This window comes from Ochotona curzoniae, unplaced genomic scaffold (assembly GCF_017591425.1).
Source record: "Ochotona curzoniae isolate NIBS_2020 unplaced genomic scaffold, NIBS_Ocur_1.0 contig_3622, whole genome shotgun sequence".
In the NCBI taxonomy this organism is placed as follows: domain Eukaryota; kingdom Metazoa; phylum Chordata; class Mammalia; order Lagomorpha; family Ochotonidae; genus Ochotona; species Ochotona curzoniae.
The window spans coordinates 29,122,962-29,148,951 of record NW_024465926.1 but is presented as its reverse complement, the minus strand read 5'-3'; the positions used below and the strand labels follow the sequence as shown (position 1 = coordinate 29,148,951).

The window sequence follows — 25,990 nt, the reverse complement described above, 5'->3', positions numbered from 1 at the left end:
AGAAACAGATGGATGAAATACAACTCTGAGTCTTAATTGGCACTTATCACAGTAATTAGCTGTAATTTTGACACACTTCAGAAGAAAGGCTTATGCTGAAGTATGCGGCACATGAACCACTTATTTTTATATAAAACATCCAAAGCTAAAATTTCTAAGTTCATAAAACAAACCGACTTAAAGAAAAATAATACAAATGTAAAGGAAAATCTTATTTTTCAGTTTATTTTTGGATCAAAACATTGACAGCTGTATTATCCACAGCAGTACTCCTGTTGTTAATACTGAGACAGCCTGGGCCTGACACGAGACGGCCACTCCCCTCTCCAAGCGCCGTGTAACACCACACGGTGGTTTACTTCTGTTGACTGAACATGTATATACTGCCTGACACAATGAATAGGTTAAGAGCAAATAAAGGTTTTCCCAGTTTTGACAGGGGAAGGGGACTTGTTGGAAACAGCATGGGTATTCTGTAGGCTGCATACACACGCACTGAATGACCATGTCACCTTAAGTCGAAGATTAAAAGTCGATGGATATGGATGCTTGTGCAGAATCTTCTCGCCCCCTGACATAAATTTCACAGGGAATCTCCTCCATTACTCTGTCTTCCAGAGCCTGTTCAGGGCATTCATGTGCCTGTTTAAAAGTGTAGCTACTTTTTTTGAAGGTGCTGTTAAATGTCTTCATTGGCTGTGGTTGTGCAAAATCGTTGCGGAAAGGAAGCTCCATGGAGCTGAGATTGGTCCTGCTCTGTTTGACGCTGGCTGCTTGCGATCCACAGTGATGGTCGTGAATGCACCGGGAGGCAGAGGAGGAGCGTCGCAGCTTCTGGTAGTTGTCCAGCTCTTCTGACAAGTCTGCCAGGTCTGCAGAAATTTCTTTGTCCCTTAGTGAAAACAGTTCATAATGAGGAGGATCAAACACTTCTTGGAACCCCGTTTTATTAAATGCAGTTTTGCAAGCCATGACCTTTTTTCGAGGCTGCTTCACTTGTACTAAAATAGAAATAATGAGAAGGACCAAGACAATCCCTGATGTAATGCCAATAATTGTTCCATGGGTTTTAGTGATTTGTTCAAACACTCCTGCTTTTTTCTTTTCTGTGGAGAGAAAAAGGGTTTTCAAATTTTGTTAATATGAGTCTCAGCACAAGCTGGTAAGGTAATTTTAAGTAAAGGAGAACACTTGGGTCAAATATGCCCAAGGCAATGCACCTTAAAAACAGGTTTTTAAAACAAGATTTAAAAATCTTACAGTGATTTCTGGTTAATCACAATGTAGCTTGATCGATTATAGAAAAATAAAGTGCTTGCTTCCTTTACTCAAAAGGTATACAAATGCATGCAACTTGTGAATTAGATTCAAAAAATGCAGGAAGTGGCACAATAAATACTCTTGTTTTACTAAATTCAGCTTTCTGCTGTATGGTAGGTTTCAGCCATGTGTAAGGATACCCCTTATATTTCTACTGGTGACTACGACAGAACAATCAACATGATCAGGCTAATCCAGCCACCTGTTTCATGTTCTGTTTGATTATCAGAAAATACTTCAAGTCAAGTACTCAAGACACCACATACAATTATATCACTTTGTCATATATTAAAACTATTAGGCTCTTGAAAGACAAAACTTTAATTCTGAGACACTGATTTGATAATCAGCTTGCAGACATTCAGCTATTGCCACCAGTCGTATTTTATTTTTCAGAGCATATACCAGAACTGTAGCATGGAGAATTTTATGGAAAATTTTTAAAAAGCAGTTTTTAGAATAGGTCTGTTTTTAGGGTATAACACTGAATCTATCAATTGATTTTTTTAAAGATATATTTTTATCAGAAAGGCAGATTTACAGAGAAAATGAGGCAGAGAAAAAGATCTTCCATCTGCTGATTTATTCTCCAAATGGCTACAATGACTGAAACTGAGCCAATATGAAGCCAGGAGCCAGGGGCCTCTTCCAGGTCTCCCATGAGGGTGCAGGGTCCCATGGCTTTGGACTACCCTCTACTGCTTTCCCAGACCACAAGCAGGGTGCTAGATGGGAAGCAGAGCTGCAGGGACATCAACTGGAGCCCATATGGGACTCTGCTACTTGCAGGGGGAGGATTAGTCAACTGAGCCATTGTATCTGACCCTATTAATTATTTTAACAGAGATGTCTTCCATCCACTGCTTCATTTTCCATATGGCCAATCTGAAGCTAGGAGGAAAGTTTCTTCCAGGTTTCCCATGTGGGTACCGGGGCTAAAACAGTTGGACCACTCTCTCCTGCCTTCCTAGACACATGAGCAGGGAGCTGATGGCAAGTGGAGCACTGGGACCCAAACTTGTGCCCATGAGAGGCTGGCCTCTGTAGGCAACAGCCTCTTAACTATGCCACTGTCAGCCTTGATCTTTTATTAAATAAAATATTCTAGGCTACCTTTTAAATGATCTAGACAACTAGTAAGGTATCTTCAGAATACAAATGACAAATTTTGACAATAAGGGCAGAAAATATCATGACACATTTCCAACTTTTCTGCAAACAACAACAAAAGTTTTGTTGAGATTAAGTATTTCTTTGTGCTTGTACCATATCCACTGAAAAGAACACTTATAAGTCTCCACTGCTGTTAATCAGCTATGCTAGGTAAGGTTTTTGAAAAAGAACATTTAATGTATCTTAATTAAAAGCACATTATTTTTTCCTCAAAACAGTTTGGTTTTTGCATAGTACTCACCTTTACAATGATTCTCATCCCAAGGGTATGCACAGTTTTGAATACCATTGCAGACTAAAGAATTATTGATGCACATGTTGCTATGGCAAAAAAAAGTACTGCCTGTGCAGGGAGCTGTAGGGGACAAGAAAATTACATTGCTACAAACAGCAAAACTACAAAAAGCTTTTGTTTTACTTTTTAGTGTCTGATTTTGTAAGAGTACTTTCTGACTGCAAAGGACTTCCCAAAAATACACTCTGTACCACACAAACAATATGATAAGAGCCAAGATTCTGATGCAGATTCAAACTTTTTCTGAGGCTGGGACCAGCCTTTTTACATAATGGTGACATGAATTATATCCTCATAGCTCTCACGGGTCTAGTATACAGTAAGGTAATGTTTTCAAAACTATAAAAGTTGATAAAGATGTGGAGACAGAATTCTGTGTACATCGCTGGTGGGATTGTAAAAGGTGTGGCCGCTGTGAAAACTGGCAAAAAGTTAAATAAAATTCTCTTATGATCTAGTACTTCCAGTTTTAGGTAGAAACACAAAAGAACTAAAAGCAGGAAGAAAATACATTCTTATGTCCCATCCTGAACTCCACTCATTACATTAAGAGGCCTGTTCACAGAAAACACCCAACTGTCCCAGGGGTTTCTTTTTCTTCTCCCCTTGTTTAAAAACTACTCTCCTTATACTAACTTCCACAAACAGACTATGTGTCTGTCTTTCTAGGTCTGCCTTATTTTACTTCGTGTAACGATCTCCAGTTCCATTCACTGCCACACTGAACCTGATCCGACCTTGTTCTATTCCCAAGTGTGCAACGTCTGGGCCCTTCAGGCACTTCTGTCCCAGCCTTGGGAGGACGGTAACCCTTTGTCTTCCTCCCTTTGGATCAACTATACAGGAACTGTTTAAAAAAAAAAAATCAGCACACGAAAGTTGCCTGCACCCTCATGTTCATTGTGGGGTACTCACAATAGCTAAGATAATGAATTCACTCAGATGCCCATCAACTGATGACTGGATAAGAAAATGTGGTATATATATATAATGGAATACTACTTAGCCATAAAAACAGAATCCTGTATTTCACCATTATGTTTAGTAAACTAAGACAGTTCCCAAGAAACAAACATTTTGCAGACTCGAGGTAAGTAACATACAAAGTTCTTAAAAACAGAGCAATATATATGAGCAAAACTGCCATTTTTGAGATTTGATTATTGGCCTTGTCTATATAGTTTTTAGGAACAGTGGTTTTTCTACTTACTACGTGTTGAACTCTGTATTCCGCAGAGTGTTAAGCTTGTGTTTTTAAAGAAAGCTGAAAGTGTATCACCGAAAAAAGCTAAGGAAATTAGGAGAAGGCAGAGTGCCAGAAAGGGAGGGAGATAGGCTAGGGTGGGAAGTATCACTCTGCTCTTAAAACCACATGTATGAAATATATAACATCTGTTCTTAGATAAATTTTAAAAACACTGGAAGCAGAAGTCACACTTGCATATCAGTGTTTCCATCAGCATTATTCACAGTTGTCAACAGCTGAAATCAGCTTATGTTTCCACTGACAGATGAATGGATGAAATATGGAAATAATGGAATATTATTCAGTCATAAAGAGAACTAAAACTCAGATAGATACTATAATAAATGATGTTTGAAACATGCTAAGTGGAATGAGCCAAATACTCCATTTAACCTAATAAGTGTTTGATCATATATTATTTACTACGGGACAAATACAGGATTCTACTTAAATGAGGTAACAAAGAGCCAAATTCACAAACACAAAGGAGCAGTGTGTTACAGGGACTTGGACAGATGGTATGAAGTTTCAATCTGTTATAATGAAAAAGCTCTGAAGATAATGGTGTGTGGCTGTACAACATGAATGCGCTTAATATCACTGAATTAACTGTACAAAAGTGACTGAAATTTTGTAATATCAATTTTACATGAGAAACAGGCAGAAAAATCCTTTCTTTCATACTTCAAAATATTTCAAAGGCAGGCACGGACATTTGTCTGCTGGTTTACTCCCCAAACATCCACCATGGCCAGAGCTGGACCAGAATGAAGCAGGAACTGGGAACTTATTCCAGGTCTCCCATGTGGGTGGAGGAACCAGCCACTTGAACCATCACTGCTTCTTCTCAGGATGGACATCAGCAGAAAGCTGGAATTGGGGGAGGAGTCAGGACTCAACCCCAGGACTTCAACATGGGTGTCTCAAGCTGTATCTTAACTGCTGCAGCAAATAATGACCCCTAGATTAAAAAAAAAAATCTTAAAAAAAATGGGATGAGTATCCTGTAATTTCTTATTTTATAGACCCCCCCTTTATTTTCAAGGTGGGATATCTTTTTTTCTTAACAGTGACCACTCATTCATTTTCCAAGATCATCTCGAATATTACCTTGTGAAAATCCCTTTAAGTTTCCTTTTAGCTAACCACTTATGTTTGCTCCTGTTATAAACCCTTCCACCTGGCACTTCTTGTTGTATACATGAAAATTTCGTTATATTGGATTAGGATTCAATGTGCTTACTTCTACTAGGAAATATGATCCTGGAATGTGTAGAGGTGTAAGTCCAACACAGCAGTAGAAACTCTTTTCAGTGCAATATTTTCCCATCAAATAAGTTTGTAGAGGTAATCCCAAAATCAAAAGGTTCACTTCCCAAAAGGCCTCAGTGCTGAAGTTGAGCTAACCCAAAGCTGGTAGCCCGCAGCTTTTTCCCAGTTTTCTACTTTGGGTGCCTGGGCCATTCTCCACTGCCTTCTCAGGCTATTTGCTGTGAATTGGAAGTGGATCCCAGAACTCTCTGGCACCCATATGGGATACCACTCTGGCAGGCAGAAGCCCAGCCCAACACACCACAGTGCTGGCCCCTCAATGCATATTCTGCACCATTTTTTCTTTGGATAATGTGATTATGTGATTTATATAAATACAATAAATATTTCAATAAAACGGAAAGAATTTCAGCTGATTATTTGAACATACCATCAGGGCCAGAATTTCGCCAACCTGGTTAAAATGAAGGTAAGTTACCCCACATCAAAGGCCCTGGGTTAGTGTCCTGGCTGCAGCTCTTGACTCCAGCTCCCTGCTAATGTGCATCCTAGACAGAAGGTGGCTGTGGTGGCCCAGGTAATTGGGTTCCTGCCACCCACTTCACTCCCTGGTTCATCCCTAGCCCTGATTATTGTAGGTGTTAGCTGAGTGAGCTGTTTCAAAAAATAAAAAAAGTGAGAAAGGTAAAAATAAAATTATAATCAGAGAAAACACATTTATCAACTAAAAAATTCCATATTAAAAATGACTTTTATTTGAAAGGTAGAATGCCATAGAGACAGAGATATCTTCCATCTGCTGGTTTGGTCTCCCATTTGTGCGGTGAGGTCTCAAGTACTGGGGCGGTTTTCGGCTGCTTTCTCAGGCACATTTTCAGGAAGCTGGGCTAAAGGTGGAGTAGGTACTCTGAAACAGAATACTGGCTCAGGAAGTGCTGGTCCCAGATTTTACAGTTTTAATTCTAAAAAAGCTGTGCTTCATCAGACTGAACACTGGAACTGGTGTGATGGCCACACTTGCTAATCCTTCCATCTTCAAGCACTGGCATTCCACGTGGGCACCAGTTCATGTCGGGCTGTTCTGATTGCCACTCAGTTCCCTGCTTATGACCTGGGAAATTAGTGGTGGATGGCCCGAAGCCTTACGACCCAGCACCCATGTGGGAGACCAGGAATAAACCCCTTGGCTCCTGGGTTTGAAAGGGGCCAGCTATGGCCATTGCAGCCATTTGGAAGATCTTTGTCTCTCCTTCTCTGTAAATCTGCCTTTCCAACAAAAATAAATAAAAGAATTGAACACTATACTGATAACTTGAATATTTTATAGTTTTTTCAACATGAGAGAAATATGAACATTTTGTTGGACTAATAAGTATTGGTTCTTTCCCAAATATTATTTTTCTCTTAATTCATATACAAAAAAAGTCACAGGGAAGGTGCCTGGCCTAGGAACTAAGATACTGGCTGGGATGCCTTCACCCTATGTCAGTACGCTGGGACTGAGTTCCAACTCCACTCCTGACTCTAGCTTCTGGTCTGGGCTTGCACCCATGTGAGAGACCTGACTGTTGTAGGCATTTAGGTTAGTAACTCAACAAGTGGGAAGTCTGTTATCAGATAAGAAATAACCTTTAAAAAGACAAGAATTTAGTAATTTTTTTCCCCTCTGAAGAGACTCTCTTTAGCATGCAGTTGCAAGAAGTTTGGGGCTATTTAAGTAATATCAGTTATAAAACTGGTATTTGATAACTACCTGTCTTATCCCACTATATCTTTCTAATTTCTGATTATGGGCTAGAAAGAGTTACTACTTAAACTGGGCTCCCAGAAAGATCCTAAAACATTGGTTAAGTATAGTGAATAGAAAATATAAAAAATTGCTGTTATAAAACCTCTCTTTAAGTAAGATAGGATCCTGTAGAAAGTATTATTCCTCCAAGTTCCAGGGCAGCAGATTACTAATCCATGGTAGGTCACTGGGAACCGGGGCTTGTTTGTCCCTGCCCCTATTAACTAACCCCAAGATAATTTAGGCATGACTTTTTAATTTACAGATGCTTAAACAGTCTCAAAGCTACACTTAGCACAGAAATTCAACTACAGTAACTACAAGTGGTTTTATGATTTAAGAGTCTAAAACTGCCAAGGACTGAATAATTTGGCATACAGAGCTGTCCAGTCCACAGTGGAAAAAGCAATGGGCTAGTCTCAATATTGTTACTAGTTCTTCTATAGACTCGAAGCAATGTCACCCCTACCCCCAAGGGGTGAGTGGGTCTCTGCTTTCCTAATGTAATGGGAGCATTTCCAGGTTTAAAATTTCATGACTTCCGAAATAAGCAAAAAAGTGGCAGGATAGCAGCCGAGACACTGCACCCAGTGCCTAGCTTCAAGGCCCTGCAGCCCCTGATAATGCAGTAAGTGATGGCTGGGGTAGCTGGGTTCCTGCAACCAACACAGGAAAGCTGGACCAAGCCCCCAGCCACTGCAGGCATTTGGGAATTGGAGCTCTCTGCATCACTCTTTCACATAAAATAAAACTAAGTAAATAAAAAATGGATACTATGAACTTAATGATCTTAAGCTGATCTTTTCTAAGTACAAAAGCATATATACCTGATAATTTATTGAGAGATTTAACTTGTTAAACTATATTTAACTTGTTAAACTGCTGCAATAAGTGTTTTTTGCTTCAAAGCTTACTGTAAGGTATTAGTTATAAATGTATAAACCTTTATGACTTCAACTGAGCTAAGAATGGCTTTTTAAAATAAGAACCGAGATTATTGGTTATTGATATGTGATACTAATGATTTGCTTCAATTCAAAGCTATCATAAAATGGCTGAACTGTCTTTATAAGTAAGGAATAAGTGACAAAAATAGTGCCAGTTATGAAATAGTCTCTACTTATAGCCAGAGGACTCTACTTTCTGCTTTTTCTCACTACTGGGTAATGGTGTGGGAACGAAGAGGAGGCTTAGGATTCCAGCTCCCCCCCTACTTTTGATGAGATGTGGAAATGATGCTTGAAGATGGCTCTGTCTGTCAGCTAAAACCTGCAGGGGACCTGTAGGCAATATGTCACTGAAAATCACATTATGGATTTATTCTAACAAAAATATCTTCTGCTGCTTTCACAGTTTTAGTCCTAGAAATTATCCACATACTTTCTTAAAGAGCAAGGTACATATTAGTATTCAGTGCCTGGGAAGAAGCTAAACATATCCTGATTGCTATTCTATACCATCCATTTTAACAAAGCTATACTATTTTAGTCATATCTGCAATCTACCATGGGTAGGCATGAAGTGAATCTTTCATGCAGAATTAACTCAAATAAACTTCCAAAACACTTTTTCCATGGTTGGATTCATAACAATTAAAAATCATTGCAAGCTTAGAAAAGAAAGAGAAATAGTTCAATAACTTGAATTAATGATAAACATGTAAAAATTTACTGAATTGAGATATGAAATGTACTTTTCAAGTACAGATTTTAAAACTGGAACTTTAAAAATAAAAATCTATGAAATCTCTTATTTTGATCACTCCTATGGTTTCTTAAGAGCACATTTCTTCTTGGGCAACAAAATTAAATTTAGGATATGTGGCTAGATATACAGAAGTCTTATAACTTAGTCTTACATATTAGTTAATATGAAAGATATCACTTAAGGGAGACTTTTCATCAGCTTAATGAAAATATTTTAAAAGGTGTAGGGGAGTGTGAGAAGTGATTTCATTTGTTGGTTTACTTTCTAAATAGCTGCCAACAGCTAGGCTTGGTCGGATAACAGCTAAGAGCCAGGAACTTCTTCCTGGTCTCTCATTTAGGTATTGGAATCCAAGTGCTGCCATCCATGGCTTTCCCAAACATATTAGTAGGGAGCTGAAGTGGATCAGAAGTGGAGCAGCTGGGACCTGAACCAGCACCCACTGAGAATATCACATTGCAGGCAGCTCCTTAACGAACATATCTGAACTAATGGAGAAATCACCAACTGCATACACAGAAGATACCACAGAAGTCATAAGCAGTGGAACTAAACCACCCTAGCGGTTTTGTTATATAAGATTTTGATGGGGACTACCTAAAAGAAATAAAATGGGAGCCAAAACTACGAACAAGAAGTCACATTCAGGAGCAAAAATAAATAAATAGAATTTTACTAACATAGCTTTATTCAACCAAACTGATCTATGCAATAAAGGTAACACAGAAATCCCTAAGGCTGTTAACTTTAGCAAGGATGGCCCTTCTAGCACCTGTGAATCCGCTTTCCTTCATCCCCTGACAAAGCTAGTCCTCAGTACCTAGAGCAACTATAAACCTTTCCTAATGACAAACACCTATTTGCTTTTGGGACTTCAGAATTTTCACACCTGGCAAGCGGGGTGTCTGCGTAAGCAGGCCCGATGAAAACCTTGGGGGATGAGTCTCTGATGGAATTCTCTGGGCAGAAATACTGCATACGAGATACTGCTTTCATTGTTGTTGTTAGAGAACCAGGCACACTCTGAGTGGCCCTCGTGGAAGGAAGCCTGTGCAAGAAGTTCTTGACTCTAGCCATCTTTTCCCTGGCTGATAAATTCAGTGTAATCAATCTTAGCTGTGAATACAAACACATTCCGGGTCCTGTAAGTTCTCCTAGAAAATCGCCTAAGAAAACAATATTCAAAACATGTTCATCTTAACTTGAAATTAATACATAATATTACTAATGGGACACTTATTTAAAACCAAGTCTGAAATCTGGGTGGTATTTTTGTAAATATGGCTCATATCAAGTTAGGCTGATTATATTACAAGTACTCAAAACCTGCACTATGCTACCAATCTTATAATTGTATCACACTTATCACTTTGGATGTAAAGCTAAAATACTTGCTATGCTCACAAGCACAATGGATAAAATATAACATAATTTCAGAATCAATGTGATAGAAACCTAAACCCTCAGCTATTTCTGGGACTTTCAGATATGTATCTAACTGGCAAACAACAACAAAAATAAGGTAGTGATGAAGAAAAGAGGCAATAAAAGCTGTAAATTTACAGAAAAGTAAAATGGCATAAGTCCTTTGTTATTAGTAGTTGCTTAACTCTCCAATGAAAAGCAAGAGATTGGTTTAAAAAAAAAAAAGCAAGACTATCTGCTGTCTGTAAGATACTCATATTAGATGTACAGATGCCAAAATGGAAAGTGAAAGGATAGGAAAATTCCATGCAGTTACTAAATAGCACCATTAACTAATGTTAAACAAAAAAATGGACCTTCAGTCAAGCTGTTACAGGTGACACAGTTGAACATGATATTTGGATACAAGGTTCAACTCACCAGAACAATATTAAAGGGGCTGGCATTGTAGTGTAGCATGCAAAGCTGATGTTGGTAGTGCCAGCATCTTATACGGGCTTCCATTTTTGAGTCAGCTCCCTGCTAGTATGCCTGGGAAATGGCAGAAGTTAGCCCAAGTGTTTTGGGCCCTACACCGACATGAGAGACCAGAGAGAAGCTCCTGGATCCTGGCTTCAGTCTGGCCATCAGCTCCACCAAATGCAGCCAACTGGGGAGTTAAACAGCTGACAGAAGACCCCTTCCTCTCTTTCCCTCTACCTCCCTCCGCCCTTCAAAAATAAATAAATCTTAAAAAAATATTATAAACATTCCCCAGGTGCTAGAAATTACAAGAAGCAAACTGACAGAGGGACAAATAGTTGGGACTTCAACACCGTCATTTTCAATAATGGGTAAAATCACGAGACAGAAGACAAACATGGAAATAAAACATTTGCATAGTCTAAACCAACTGGGCAAGACACAGAGAGAAAACTCCACCACACAAAAATGAGGCTCTTCCTCAAGTGTGCACTGAGCAGTTAACCCACATGGTCAGTCACACATGCCTTAATGGATTTTAAAAGCCTGAAATCAGGTCCCAGAGTGATAGCTTAGCGGCTAAAGTCCTTGCCTTGCACTTGCCAGGATCCCATATGGGCGCCGGTTCTAATTGCCTCAGCAACAGCCATTGTGGCTGCTTGGGGAGTGAATCATCAAACAGAAGATCTTTCTCTCCTCTCTGTGTATCTGACTTTGTAAAATAAATCTTTAAAAAGCCTGAAATTATATGAAATGTTTTTTCTAATCACAATGGAATGAAATTAGAAATCAAGAACTAAAGAAAAATGGTAAAATCCACAAATTCGTGAAAGTTAAACTGCACATCTTACACTACTTTCAAAGTTGTGATTTCAAAGAAAATAGAAGAAAAATTATAAAACACCTTGACACAGATGAAACCGAAAACACAATAAAGCATATGAGTGGTAAAGGTTGTACTGAAAGAGAAATTTCTAGCTGTACATGACTTTGTAAGAAAACTTCACAATTTTATACCTTAGGCAGTGGAAGAGCAAAAGACAGTGTAGAAGTAATAAAATCATAAATATTAGAGATTTCAAAAAAATAGATACGAAAAACCTCACAAGTTGGTTCTTTGTTAAGATAGTAAGACTGATAAACCTTTGGCTACAAAAAGGGGCCCAACTGTAAAAGTCAGAAGTGCAGGTGGGAATTTTACTGTGAACTTGCATACATACAGAGGATGAGAGATGTTAAGAACAATCGTATGTCAAATACAACACATCGATAACCTACATTAAGCATGTATCTCATTAAAACTGTTCCGCAACTAAAAAATCTAGTAAATCCTACCACTGTCAGGGATTGAAACAGTAATCAAAACCTCTCAAACAGAAAGGGTATTCATGACGATTTCTACTAAGCATGAAAAAGTTTAACAACAATCCTTCAAGCCCTTCAAAAAGCTGAAGGAACAGAAGCACTTTATACTTACTTCATTAAAGTTAACACTACCCTTATACCAAAGCTAAAGAAAGATACAGAAAATGAAAATGCATAACAATTTCCATCATGAGTATTTATATCAAAATCCTCAACAAAGTACTACTACAGAATCCAGCAACATGTAAAAGGATTGTACACCATGATCAGCTGGAATTTATTCTTAATATGCAAAGATTGCTCAATGTACAAGATTAATCAAAGTGACATCACACACATTAACTGAATGAAAGAAAAAATCATACATGATAATCTCAATTGATAAGCAAAAGGGTTTGACCGAATCCAATATTCTTCTGCAACATAATAAATAGATTAGGACTAGAAGGAAACCTCCTTAACAATAAGGGCCATGACTAAAACACTCACAACTAAGGTCATACTCAGTGCAAGTTTTTCCAGTAAGATCAGTACCAAGAAAAGAATGCCCCGCCTACTCTATTCAACAAAATGGTGGAGTTCTATCTAGCACGAGAAAGCAAGAAAAGGAAATAAGGCATGCAAATTGTTAAGAAAAATACAAAATTACCCCATACATGCAGATAATATAGCATTATATGCAGAAAATCCTAAAGATCACACTCCACTGCCAATGAATTCAGCAAAAATATAAGATGTAAATCAATAAATAAAATCAACTGCATGTTTTCCAAACATTAACAATAAAAACCAGAAAAGGAAATTAATAATCCCATTTATATTTACATCAGAAACAGTACACAGCTAGAATTAATTTAATGAAGGTGAAAAAAAGATTAGTATGTTAAGAAATAAGATAACCTGCAGAAAGAAATTACAGAGGACTAACGGGAAGGCATTCTATATTCACAGACTGGAAGACTTACTGTAAGTTAGTTGGGTGGGCAAAGCCCCCTGAGACAGTAGATGTCAGAGAAGGTGTGGGTGAAGTTTATTGGAGGGGAGATGAAAAACGACAGGATGAAAGTTACCAACTGGGAAAGACGTGCATCCTAACATTGTTACCCCTAAGCAAGTAGAGGGGAGGAGGCAGTCCTTCCTGGGTTATATTAGGAATAAAACCTCCCCTGAGGGTTTTCAAAACTTCATTTGGGAGAAGTGTGGCTGTAAAGGTAGCTTTGCAAAGACTATTTTGTGAAGCCAGGTGGGACCAGAGACTCTGACACCTGGTGAGGAAGAGGAAAGGAAGCAAAGTCAGTAGAACTTGAAGAAGCCTGACCATCTCAAAGAATTCTTCTAGAAAAAGGACAAAAAGAAACTCATCTGACAGCTCAGACTACGCACTCGCACTCGGCAAGAGGTCCAGGCACACATTCAGACTGCAAGGAAGCAAAGGGTAGAAAAGGCAACAGCAGTACAAGAGCCTTAAGGAGTGACAGGAGGAGGAGCAGAGCCGATGGGTGAGAGATTAAGGAGGCAGCAGGCCTGTGCTAGAAGCCCTGGCTCCTGAAAACTTCATGTGGCCTCCTACTCCACTGAGTACTCCTTTGCTGAGTACTCCACTCCTACTCCTTTGCTCCCATGGGAGATGGCTTTTTTTTCTCTGCAAGTTGAAAAGCAACTGCTTAGCTGTTATTGTTTCCTTATTACTCCTGGTTCCTTTGCAGTGATCCCAGCAGTGCAGCCATTCATTCACCCAACTTCCTTTATTCATGGAAGAGCCTGTTGCCCTCCCCAGCTGCCACTGCCTGGGCTGAACTCCCACCAGGAGTCTAGACTAAATCCACAGGTCCTGTTGTGGAGTTACATAAGGCTGTGTTTGGAAACAGTGATTTGCTCCCTTCCCGTTGGTCTGACTTTGGCCAATTTGTGGGTAGCCTGTGGGATCTAGCACAGGGACAGAAAGTGACCGGCAACAGAAAGGAGAGCACTTTTTCTGCTCCCCAATACCATTCTCCTGTGCTAGAAATGACAGCCAGAAACCATAACCAGCAGCATTTGCAGTGTGGTTAAGCTGGTGTATGACAGCTCAACAGACCACTGTACCAGCAATCTAACCCAAGATCATTGCTCTCTGTATTTGCTATCACGTGAATCAGCCGGTTCCTCCTCAGATCTCTGCTTAAATTCGTGGCAGAAAAAGAAAGGAAAAACCACTACCTAGAACCCTTCAGAAAGGGTACTGGCAACATCTAACTACTGTGACTTACAGCTTTTGATCAAGATGTAATTTCAACCACATTAAAAATACATATTAATAATATTGTTAACAATTGCAAAATATCTGGAGTAACTCATGTGGTGATAGAGACAGCCTGAGTAAAGATGGTACAATTTCTGCACAGCTAAAAAAAAAAATGGTCTACGGGATGATTTTTAGTACATATTGGTAAGTGAAAAATGCCAATGCAAGAGAATACTGCTGCACTCATGTTAAAAAAGGATGGTTGACATCAAACATCCTTATTCAAACATACCCACGTGTCTGTCATGAAGGCCTACACAGACTAAGAGCAGCAAACCAAGAATGAGGGGATGAGGCTGGGGCAGCTGAGAGGACACGGCATATACTTTTCAAATCTTATTATGTAACTCAGGGAACAAGAGTCATATCCAAAATAAAAGCAATTTAGAGTGACCATGGTGTGACAGGAGACAACAAATATAAACAGTCTCAAAATTGATCTAAGCATATTATAAGTAAGTGACATGACCACATGGAGAGAGGAAAATAGTCAGATTAGGGAACTGTTTTGACAGTAATGCTAAAAAGAACTGCACATAAACGAAATACTCTGATAGGAAGTAAATCACAGGGATAGGGTTAGTAATCCTGTAATTATGTGTATAATAGGGTAGAACAATTTTTTTTTATATAATTAGGGTTGCATTTCTCACTACAAGAAAAGGACCCCTGGAAATGTGAATGGTTCTAGGGTTGTCTCAAGACAGTGGTGCCAGAAAGCAAAGGATTAAAAAATAATTGCGTACACTTATACAAGAGGCAGTCTTGAGAAACTCCTAATGACTAAAGCTTGATCTCTAACCAATAAAATAACATATTATGGAAAAGCAGCATTATAACGCAACAGAATAATAACATGCTTATGAACTCACACTGATTTAAGTAACTGAATAAAGTGAAGCTAAGCTGGCTCTTATAAGAGCATTCTAATAAATACATGTAGAAAGGATCATGGAACTTGAAAATTACTAATAACTATACAGGTAGAAAGCACCAATGACTACTAAAACAAATGAGGGAAAGGCTACTCGCACGACCTCAAAGAAAAGTGACTTGACAGTGCAGACAACCTTTAGACGGCCCCTTAATGAAAGGACTGAAGTTCATGTCACTAGCAGTAGGTCAGTCAGTACTGTGGACTCCTGCCTCACTGACAGGATATACTGAGAAAGCCACAGCGTTTCTATGGTGTTCCTGACAGCAACACATATCCTTAATGGAATCCATATGAAAACATTAGACACAAATCAAACTGACGAATATTTGCACTAAGTAACTTCTTCGAGCACTCTTCAAACACATCAGTATCATGAAAGACTGACCACCAAAGACAGAGGGGCGCAGGGACGCAGGACACCGAAAAGCAATGTAGGAAATACCACTGGTAGGAGTGGCGATATCTGAATCAGATCCACCGATTAGGCAGGGACACTGTATCCACGCTAACTTTGCAGTTTTGCCGTGATTTTGCCAAGACACAGAACTCTAAGGGGAATGTAAGCAAATACATATGAGAATGCTACAATTTTTATGACTTTCTGAAAGTTTAAAACTTAAAAATAAAGTTAAAGAAAAGAGCATATTTAAATTTGGGGGGACTATGATTTGGTATGTTCATAATTATTTACCAAGCTGAACAAATATTTCTAATTATTATTTTTACATCAGATAATCTTGAGGAAGTGTCTCTACAAATGTGTAATTCTTTTCATTTATTTGCACCTTTACAATGAGAAGTGTAGTGATTATTTTTAACCCATGATAGAGAACTCCTTGAGAACACTCAGATGCCTACCTCTTCTGTAACTTGTGGTTTCACCACGTTAATGTTCACTAAGTATATTGTAATTCAGTAAAAATTATGTTAATATTTCAATGATACATGAATTAGTTACTTACGCTCAATAAAGGAAGTAAAGAGCATTCTAAATCTGCTAAGCCGGCTGCCTTCATCTGCCCACATCCGTATCACTCCAACTCCTGTTTTAAGCATCACGTCATTGGCCACAGTGCTGCAAAACTTAGCCTTCAGATTTTCAATAGAACTGCTTCCATCATAGACTGCGACAAAGTTTCTCTTGCATTCATTCGAGTGCTCCATTTGATAATCTAAGAACCTCAAATAAATCTGTAACATTAAAACAGAAATACTGCTTCAAAAAAAAGATCATTTGGGTTTTTCTATTATCCGGTCAAAATGATAGACTGAATACTATAGCTGAAAGAAAAACATAATAGACAAAAGGCTGAAGCCTCAGTAGTTAATAGAACTAAAAAATTGGTTCTTTCATAATGAGAACAACCATGAAGGAACTGGAGTTCAGTGTTTTTATTATAAAGACAGATAACTTCTTGCTCCAGTGAGGCATAACTAGACTACGGATTTCCCTTTTGCAAAAAAAATTTCAAGCGCATTCAGCTAGAGGTTAAGACGCAAATTAAAAGGCCTAAGTGATTGTGTCTGGGTTTCATTCCTGGCTCTGGCTCCTAAGCAGCTTCCTGAAGCTAATTTAGAATCTAGAACGTAGTGGTGATGACCCAAGTCATCGAGTTCTTGTTGCCCACATGGGAGACCTGGATTCAGCTGCTGGCTCCCTGGATTGGTTCCAGATTTTTTCCTTAGGAGAAAAAGCAGCCTCATGGTACCAACAAAGAACTGTCACTCATAATTCTATCAAACAGTGTGACTAAACAGTGAGCTTCTTTCCAGTGTGTACATTTTAAAATTTGCTGTTACACACCCAAAGTGTTCTTTTTGCAATCTATACTCTGGATAGCCATATGCACTCCTAGGTTGTCCTCAGGATAGAATTCCTGTTTTATACCTCCTTTGCTCAGAGATTTTACTCTTTAAGTAATTATGTCAACATTTCAGACAAAATATGAACTATACCATCCAAATAAGTATTATCAGCACAGTCTTTACACTTTACAGACATTTGGCTACTTAGCACTAAGATTTCTTAAAATATATTAGTCCATTCTTGTTTGCAGATTTCCTTTGCATGGTGGGCTTACAAGGACTTTAAGCATTAATGTCTGGAAGAATCTATGAAGTCACGTCATGATTTATAGGTACAGAGACTCAGCCATGTCACTGGGTTATTAAGGCAAGCATCTGAGTTCAGATTGGTCTAATTGCAAAGCATGTGTTATTCCCAATGTATAGTGTGTCTTAAACATTGACATGTCATATTCTCCAGTTGCTCATATGTGACTCTGCAATTTAAAGAAAATTATGAGTACAGAATGAAGATTTTCTCTGAATTTCACTTGGTTGAGGTAGCAGAATGCCACCTCCATCCTTTCAGGTGCTATATAAAACAAAAAAAAGTCATGTCACAGGTTTTTCTTTTCTAAAATACTTTGATGGGAGAAAACTAAAAGCAATTAATTAACAAATACAGTTCAAACAGTTAAGTTTATTGAAATGACCAGTTTTCCACTTTCATGAGCATGATGAAAAATGGCTAATGAAATAAGATTTTCATTTAAAAACTACAAAGTTCATCAGGTATATATTTTAGCATAAACGTGTTTATATATAAATACCATATTTATGTACATATTTACCACTGACTCTCATTAACTTTTCAATTATTCTGTAATCAAACCACTCTGCTCATGGTTCTATGATAGTGAGCCATCACTTACACTGTAATTGTTTGCCTTCCCCATTACATTATAAGGTCTTCCAACAAGATTACAAGTTAAATTACCTCCCATACAATTCTTGCTTATAGAAGGTAATGAGTTAGTGACTGGATTTGTAAAATTGAATTGGCAGAACCAGGTATGGCCAGTCAAGTATTTACTTCCTGCTTTTATTTCAACAGCAAGATATGTACTCTTCAAAGATATATATATATTATATTACATATATAAATATATATATATTTAAAATCGAGACTTAAATATAAATCATGTGATAAGAATGGCATTCTTTCCTATTATGAACCAGTTAATAATTCAATCAATTTTCAGAAAACATTTTCAGAAATGAAACCCTCAGAAAGTTACCACTGATAAATGGACTACAATACTTGGCTACCCTGCATTGTCAAAACACCGACATCTTTTTTAAAGAGTATTTTTCTTGAACATCATCCATTAACTGTTTCATCTCATTTTGAACATCTGAAAGTTATAACCTGTAACATTTTTTATTTAAAAATTTAAAAACCTTTAAAATTTAAAATGAAAATTCACTTAATAAAATCCAATAACATTCCCATGTCAACTGTGCATCAAATTTTAACTATCAATCTTCAAAAATCAGCATTCTCCAGCAGTCAATACTTGAAATATCTCCAATTTATATAAATATGGAATTATTTCTTCACAAATACTTCAATGAAGAGTAAGAAGATCTAAGAAACAAGGTTTAAGTTCATTTTAAGTATTTAATTCTAGCATTGCTAACGTTCTCTATTTTCCCAATATTCTTCCCAATTACCTATTTTGCATGATTTTTAAATTCCTGTACCTTTTGCAATTTTAAGAATCTTTAAAATCACAGTATTTTGAAATAGTTTATATTTTAAATTGCATCAGTTATAGAAAGACATCATCATTTGCACATTCTCCTAAGAGTTGCCTGGCTTCCTTCTGCCTTCAAGACGAATCTTCGGTAAGCATTCCTGCAGTCTCCTTACACACACAGGCTTACACTCTGTGGCTGCGTTGCAGCACATTATTTTCAGCTTTGCCAAAGAACATCAAACTACTTTCTAAAGTTGTAACAAATTTACAGCTCAAGCAAGAATTCCATTGAAAGGATTCCATTCCCCTCTGCAGCGTCCTCTTGTGCTGCTCCTGCGTAGTCAAAATCACTTGCAGTCTCCATTACACAGCTACTATACATCCCCTTAAATAAAGAGCCACAAAAACAAACTCAACATCCGGGAGAAAAAAGAAATTAACAACACCAAGAAGTTAAACAACATGCTATTAAATGACTAACGTGTAGCTGCAGAAATGCAAATCAAGAACCTTCTTGAAGAAAATGATGCCACTGCATGATCTACGAGTCACTGGATGATTTAATCAGAAGAAAGTGTTTTGAAGAGATGAAACCAACAAAACCCATGTGATATAGTTTCCGCTGATCTTTGTAGAGCTGTGTCTTCTCCAGACAAAAAACAGATGGGTTTTGTTTTTTCATCCAGTCTACTAATCTATGATGTTTGAGCTTAAGCCATTTACATTTAGGGTTAATATATATGGGTGGTACTTTGGTCCTGTCATTTTAGGAATGGGTTGTTCATTGTTTAGTCCTTTGTTGTCATTTTACTGGGATGTTCTTCCCATTTGCCTTGGTTTTGTTGGGTGCTATTCCTCTTCTCTGTCAAGAGAACATCTTGAGGTATCCTTTGTAGGGCAGGTTTGGAAGAGGCAAATTCTTGTAACTTCTTTACTCTGGAAGAATTTTATTTCATTTTCAAAGATGAAAGAAAGCTTTGCTGGATATCTTATCCTAAGCCGACATGTCATTTAACTTCATGGCATCGTAAATTTCTATTTTTCTTTCTATTGTTGATTTTGTATTATGATTTTTCATTTAAGGGGATGTACAGTAGCTGTGAAATGGAGACTAACATCCAGATGTGAGGATGCAGTGTAGTATGTATTTCTGTTCCCAGACAAAGATGGACTTACAATGAAACTGTTTACTATATCTTGACAATAGGATTCTGGACTCTCTACCATTGTCCAAGCCTGCAATGATGGACATATGACTGAGTATGAAGAACTATATGTTAGTAATGATATAAAGGAACTAGGTGGGGGAGGAGGGAATTGGGGAGGGGATAAGGGAATATGGAACTGTATCATAAAATGATAGCAATAATAATAAAATGTAAAAAAAAAACAGGAAGAACAACAGTATCAGGGCTTCATATTGATGTACCCAAGTATGTGCCAATTTGCCGCAATGAATTTGTGTTCCATACAAATCTCTATTGATGTCATATTGCAAAATCATGTTACCCCTGACAAAACAGCAACTTGATATTAAGTTAGTATCCCTCCAGATATTATTTTTTATATAAAGAAAGGAAATAGAAAAAAAAATCACTTCCAGCCTTCATCCCTGGTGACCACGGTCTGATTCCTGTCCCACAGCTGTCACCTAACTCAAAGAATCACATATTTAACCTTTTTGGAGTCTAGATTCTTTCACCTGGTATGATATATTTGATAATTTATTTTTATTGTTGACTGTATTTCACTATATAGATGTACCAGTTTATTTTCTCAATAGTTAAATAACTGGATCGCTTCCAGTTTCTAGCTAGTAAACATTTACATAAGGGTTCCTTGTGTGAACACCAGTTTTCTTTTTTCCTGTATCTATGTCCAGAAAAGACTGCCGAGTCATATGGTACTTTCATAGGAAGCCAGATGTTTCGCAGAGTGGCTAAATGATTTTACATTGCTGCCAGAAATGTATCAGAATCTCATTTGCTTTACAGTTCCCAGCACTTGGTGTTAATTTTCTTAAAATTATGCTTTTTTTTTTAAACAAAGGGGATATATTGTCACAAGATTATTTTAATTTGAATTTCATAATGACTAAATCTTTGGTGAATGCCAGTCAAAAGCCCGCCCATTTAAAAACTGATCTTTATTCTGAGCTTTGAGTTACGGACACACAGCAAATTTGCAGATGTTTTCTCCCAACGTAGGGGGTTTGTCTTTTCAAGAAGCAGCTATCTTTCACAAAGTTCTAAGAAATGAGTACAATTTATACATTTTCTCTTTATGGATGTCCCTTTGGTGTAATATCTAAGAACTCAAATTCAAAAATTTTCTTGTAAACATTTAATGGGCCTGACTCGGTGGTCTAGCAGCTAAAGTCTTCACCTTGAATGTGCCGGGATCCCATATGGGCGCCGGTTCTAATCCCGGCAGCTCCACTTCCCATCCAGCTCCCTGCTTCTGGCCTGGGAAGGACAGCCCAAAGCCTTGGGACCCTGCATGTGTGTGGGAGACCTGGAGGAAGTTCCTGGTTCCTGGCTCTGGATCAGCTCAGCTCCGACCACTGTGGTCACTTGGGGAGCGAATCACTGGAAGGAAGATCTTCCTCTCTGTCTCTCCTCCTCTTTGTATATCTGACTTTGCAATAAAAGCAAAAATCTTAAAAAAAATTTTTATGACATCATTTGCGTTATGACATAATAGGTATAGGTCAGGGTCCATTTTATTTCAAATTGTCTCAGCACTGTCGGTTGAAGATTACACCTTCACCACTGAGCTACCTTCAGATCCACCAAAAATCAACATATTTGTATAAATCACATTTCCAGACTTCTGCTTTGCCCTTTTTTTCAGTACCACATTGTCTTGGATGTTGAAGTTTTACAGAAAACTCATAAAATTACCTAGCAAGTCTCCTACCTTTGTTCTTAAAATTATTTTGACTTTTAACTCCACAAGTTCTAGAACTAGTATGTCAACGTTTATCACAAATGTAGCTGGGACTTCAACTAGAACTGTTTTCTTCTCTATACATCAACCTTGAAAGAACTGGCATTTTAGCATTGTGAGCTATCAACACATGCTAAGAGCACGTTCCTCACTTTTGGTTCTGTGGCCCCTGCCCTACCTCCCCTACCCCATCATGATATTATAAGCTTTCAGTTTACAAATGCTGGCATACTCAATCTCAGGAGAGTCTGTTATTTTAAATCATACTATTTCATTAATTTTGAGTTTCAATGACTTGCAGCTGGTACACACAAACTTATTTTTCTATACTGGTTTTGTGTCCTGCAACCTTGCTGAACAGATTCTTTTGTTCCAGGAACTTTTTAATAGATTTTACAAATAGACAATCACACATCTACAAAATAACAATTGCTTCCCCTTTGAAAATAAGATCTTATTTAAATGAGATGGGGAAGAGGAGAGAGCACCTTTTCAGCCCTGGTTGATTCCTCCAGTAACTTTAACAGCTACAGTTGGGCCAGGCCAAAGCCAGGAGGCAGAAGCTTCATCTGGTCTCCCACACGGACGCAGACGCCCAAGTGCTTGGGGCCATCTTTTGTTGTTTTCCCAGGTACATGCGTGGAACAACAAGGAACTGCACAGGTACCTACATGGAATGCCAGCATTGAATGTGGCAGCGTAACAAGTTACGCCAAACACAAGCACCCATTTGCTCCTTTCCAGTTACGATGCTGTTTCGCAGTGGTTGCTATTTGATTTCTATTTGAAAGGCAGAGCTGCAGGAGGATAGATAATCCTCCATCACCTGATTCATTCCCCAAATGGCTATAATGGAGAGTACAACAGGTCAGGAACTTGTAGGTTCTTCCTGAGTCTCTGACATGGGGGAGCAGGTACCCAACTCCTTGGACCATCCTCTGCGGGTTTCTCAGGCCTATCAGTATGAGCTGGATCAGAAGTGGAGCAGGTAGGACTAAAACCAGGATTCCAGTTATCCAGGGAGAGGTTAATCTACCTATGCCACAATATTGTACCCACAGCTGCAACTTCTAATGTGGTGTTGAACAGAAGTAACCTTGCTGTTTTGAAGGGGAAGGAATTCGAGCTTTCATCACAACATATTGTGACAGCCACTGGTTAGTAGGATTTGTGGATAGTTGATTAGTCCTCTGTTAAACTTTTCCTGAGGTTTTGGTCATGAGTGAGTATTAAATTTAAATAAGTGAAAAAATAATTTTCTAGTCTTTTACAAGGTAAATTATACTAAATTTTCAAATTTTGAACCAGCCTTGCTTTTTCTGAACTAAATCAAAGTGGTTGTGATGGATGTTTTAGATATTGCTTGACTAGCTGTTGCTAGTATATTGAGGGTTTTCGCATATATTTTCTTGAATGCTGATCAATTTTTTTACATTTTACTTGTGGTATTAGTAATATGTGTCTGACAAACTTGGAAGTGTACCTATTTCATTTCCTGAAGTGTGTGAAAAACACACACTCTATCTTCCTTAAATTTTCAGAACAATCTGCTAGTGAATCCACTCAGCCTTGGCATTTTATTAGGTCTCTAACTACGAATCTGCTGTTTTGGATAAGTATAGGATGATTCAAGTTATGTATTTCTGAAAATGTCTGGACAGTGTACCTTTTGAAGAATTTGTCCATTTCACATAAGTCATCTGACTTCTGAGCAAAAGCTGTTATTTTTAAAATGCTTCTTCTTTACCAATGTTTTCTTCTCCTACGATGTAAATGATACAAACATTAGACTTTCTGAAACTGCTTAATGAGGTTCTTGAAGCTCAATTTGTTTTTAATCTTTTTTTAAACTTCAGATTAATTCCTACTGACTGATTTTTAAGTATACCTCCTCTCATCTCCAATCAGCTGTGGTGCCTATAGAGAATACTTATTAAAAATCTTCATATATTTTTCCTTTTAGTTGAAAATTTCTACTCTTCTTTTTTTTGTGGCTTCACAGGTCCCCTCAAGAAAAATAAAATTATTTATATGAGAGAGGTACTGAAGAGAGAGAGAGGTAGAGAGAAAAACAGGCATGTTTTATCCATTGGGTCACTCTCCACATGGCTGTGACAGCTAAGCACGGGACAGGCCAACGCCAGCTTCATTGTCTCCCACATCAGTGATTGGGTCATGTTCCCAGGACATTGTCAGGGAGCCAGATCAGAAAGGCAGAGCATCTGGGACACGAACCGACGTGTGCATGGAATGCTGATGTTGCAGTTGGTACCTCTGCCCGCTATGCAACAATGCCAGTCTTTGTAGCTGGATTTCTATGCTGCTGCACTCTTGTCAGGTTTACCTTTACCTTACAAAGTAGTTCTACTGATGCTTTAAAAGTTTTTGACACTCTGTTTAACTGGATCCTGTTAGCACTGTGATCTGCAGAGTGTTTTTCATTTAGGAATTGACCAGATTTTCCTGGTCTTTGGTTGAATAAGAATTTTCTGGAAATTTGAAAGGGAGCATCCAAGTACAAGTGCCTTCATCTATCAGTTCACTGATCAAACGGTTCTAACAGCTGCAGTCAGATCTGGGAGCTAGGGAGGCAATCCAGGCTTCCTATGTGAGTTACAGGGACTCCATTATTTGAAACACCACCACCACCTTCCAGGATCTGTGTTGGTGAGAAGCTGCAGTCTAGAGCCAGAAATGGGAATTGAACTCAGCCATTCTAAAGTGGGATGTGGGTATGTTAACTGCTAGGCTAAACACCTGTTTGTGCTGTAGTTTTGCTTGCATTGGGTACTACAGTTTACACAGTTTGAGTAAGTCCCCCACATGTTCATATGTCATAAGCTCTGTCCTTAGTGTAGCAATGTTGATAGATAGTAGAATGTTCCAGAGGTGAGAGCTAGTGGATGGATGATGACTAAGTCATTATATGATGTGGCTCCTGGTAAAAATTGATGCAAATCTCTTAGGACACCTCCTAATTCTCAGAGTTTTTGGGAAATGAACAATCATGGCCCCCGTGTCTCTCTTGCCCCACCTGTCAGCATGAATGTCATTGTCTTCTCACCCCCCCCCCCACTATGCCATCCTCCCTGTTATGCAGTTTAAGCGCCTCCTAACCAGGAGGGTTATGCTCTTTGACTTCCAGCCTCCACAGCCGACACAAATACTCTATACATTACCTAGCTTCTGATCTCCTGTTATGGCATAAAAAGTGGAGTTAAGAGTCTCAGACAGCTTGAATGTCATTTGTGAGTTGAGGATTGTGCCAAGACTGTATAAACTGCTGATTTTTGTTATTTGTATTGTTTCACTAGGCAATCAAATGAGGTTTGGATAGCAAGTTCTGTCTCACTTTGTGGGGGTGGCAGTCCCAATATTGGCTCAATTTTCAAAGCATCTGTGGTCTATGTGGGTTTGCTGATTCTCACTTTAACTGCATTGTCAGAATCTGTTCTGACAAACATCAATATATGTTCAAACTTTCTTTGATAGTCTAGGGCATGGAGCAATTTTAAGAAAGTTTTAACATATGCTGTAGAGAATGTATAGGGAGTAAGGTAACATGTCCATACGGTGTCATTTTTTGTGCCTATTCCTTTTATGCTTGATCTACTAATTACTGATGTAAAGGAACTGTCCATGGTAGCTGTAGATTTCTCAATTTATTCTGGTGATTATCCATTTATATTTTGTGTATTTTGAGGATACATTAGTATATACACTTTTAAGTTACTTTATCTTCCTTGTGAATTACTGATATTCATGATTTCCATTTTTTAATAGTTGTATCAGCTCTCTTTTGATACCTGCCTGGTATTCCTATTCTATTTTTTTTTTACTTTCAAATTTTCCTATAAACAGGATACATCTGAATTTTTATCTTAGCATTTTATTCATTTATTATTTTTTTCCTCAGAAATACCCTTGTTTTCAGCGAGGCTAGTAGGTTATGGAAATTTAGATAAAGAAATAATTTTTCTCTAAACACTTCAAAACAGTCTTCTGTTGTTTTTAGGCTTCCATTTTTCAGAAAAGGTGTTTTCACAGTTACAGAGATGGTTCTTTCATCTATTGGTTCACTCTCTGAAACGGCTGCAACAGGCAGCACAGAGCCAGGTGGAATCCAGGAGCGTCACCCGAGTCTCCCACATGGTTGGCAGGGGCCACCTGCTGCTGTTTTTCCCAGGCATTGGATCTCCAGTGGAGTAGCCTGTGTAGAAC

General features: G+C 38.2%; 1 protein-coding gene across 1 annotated transcript in view; it reads right to left on the bottom strand.

Moving 5' to 3' along the window:
* Window positions 1-267: 267 nt before the first annotated feature.
* Window positions 268-25,990, bottom strand: part of NETO2 (neuropilin and tolloid like 2) — a gene marked incomplete at its 5' end in the record, with an annotated part of 38,298 nt that continues 12,575 nt past the window's right edge. The window contains 3 exons of the mRNA XM_040982188.1: window positions 268-1,106; window positions 2,735-2,848; window positions 16,238-16,466. Of these exons, the coding sequence (XP_040838122.1) occupies window positions 526-1,106; window positions 2,735-2,848; window positions 16,238-16,466 (924 nt within the window). The remainder of the gene's footprint in view (window positions 1,107-2,734; window positions 2,849-16,237; window positions 16,467-25,990) is intronic.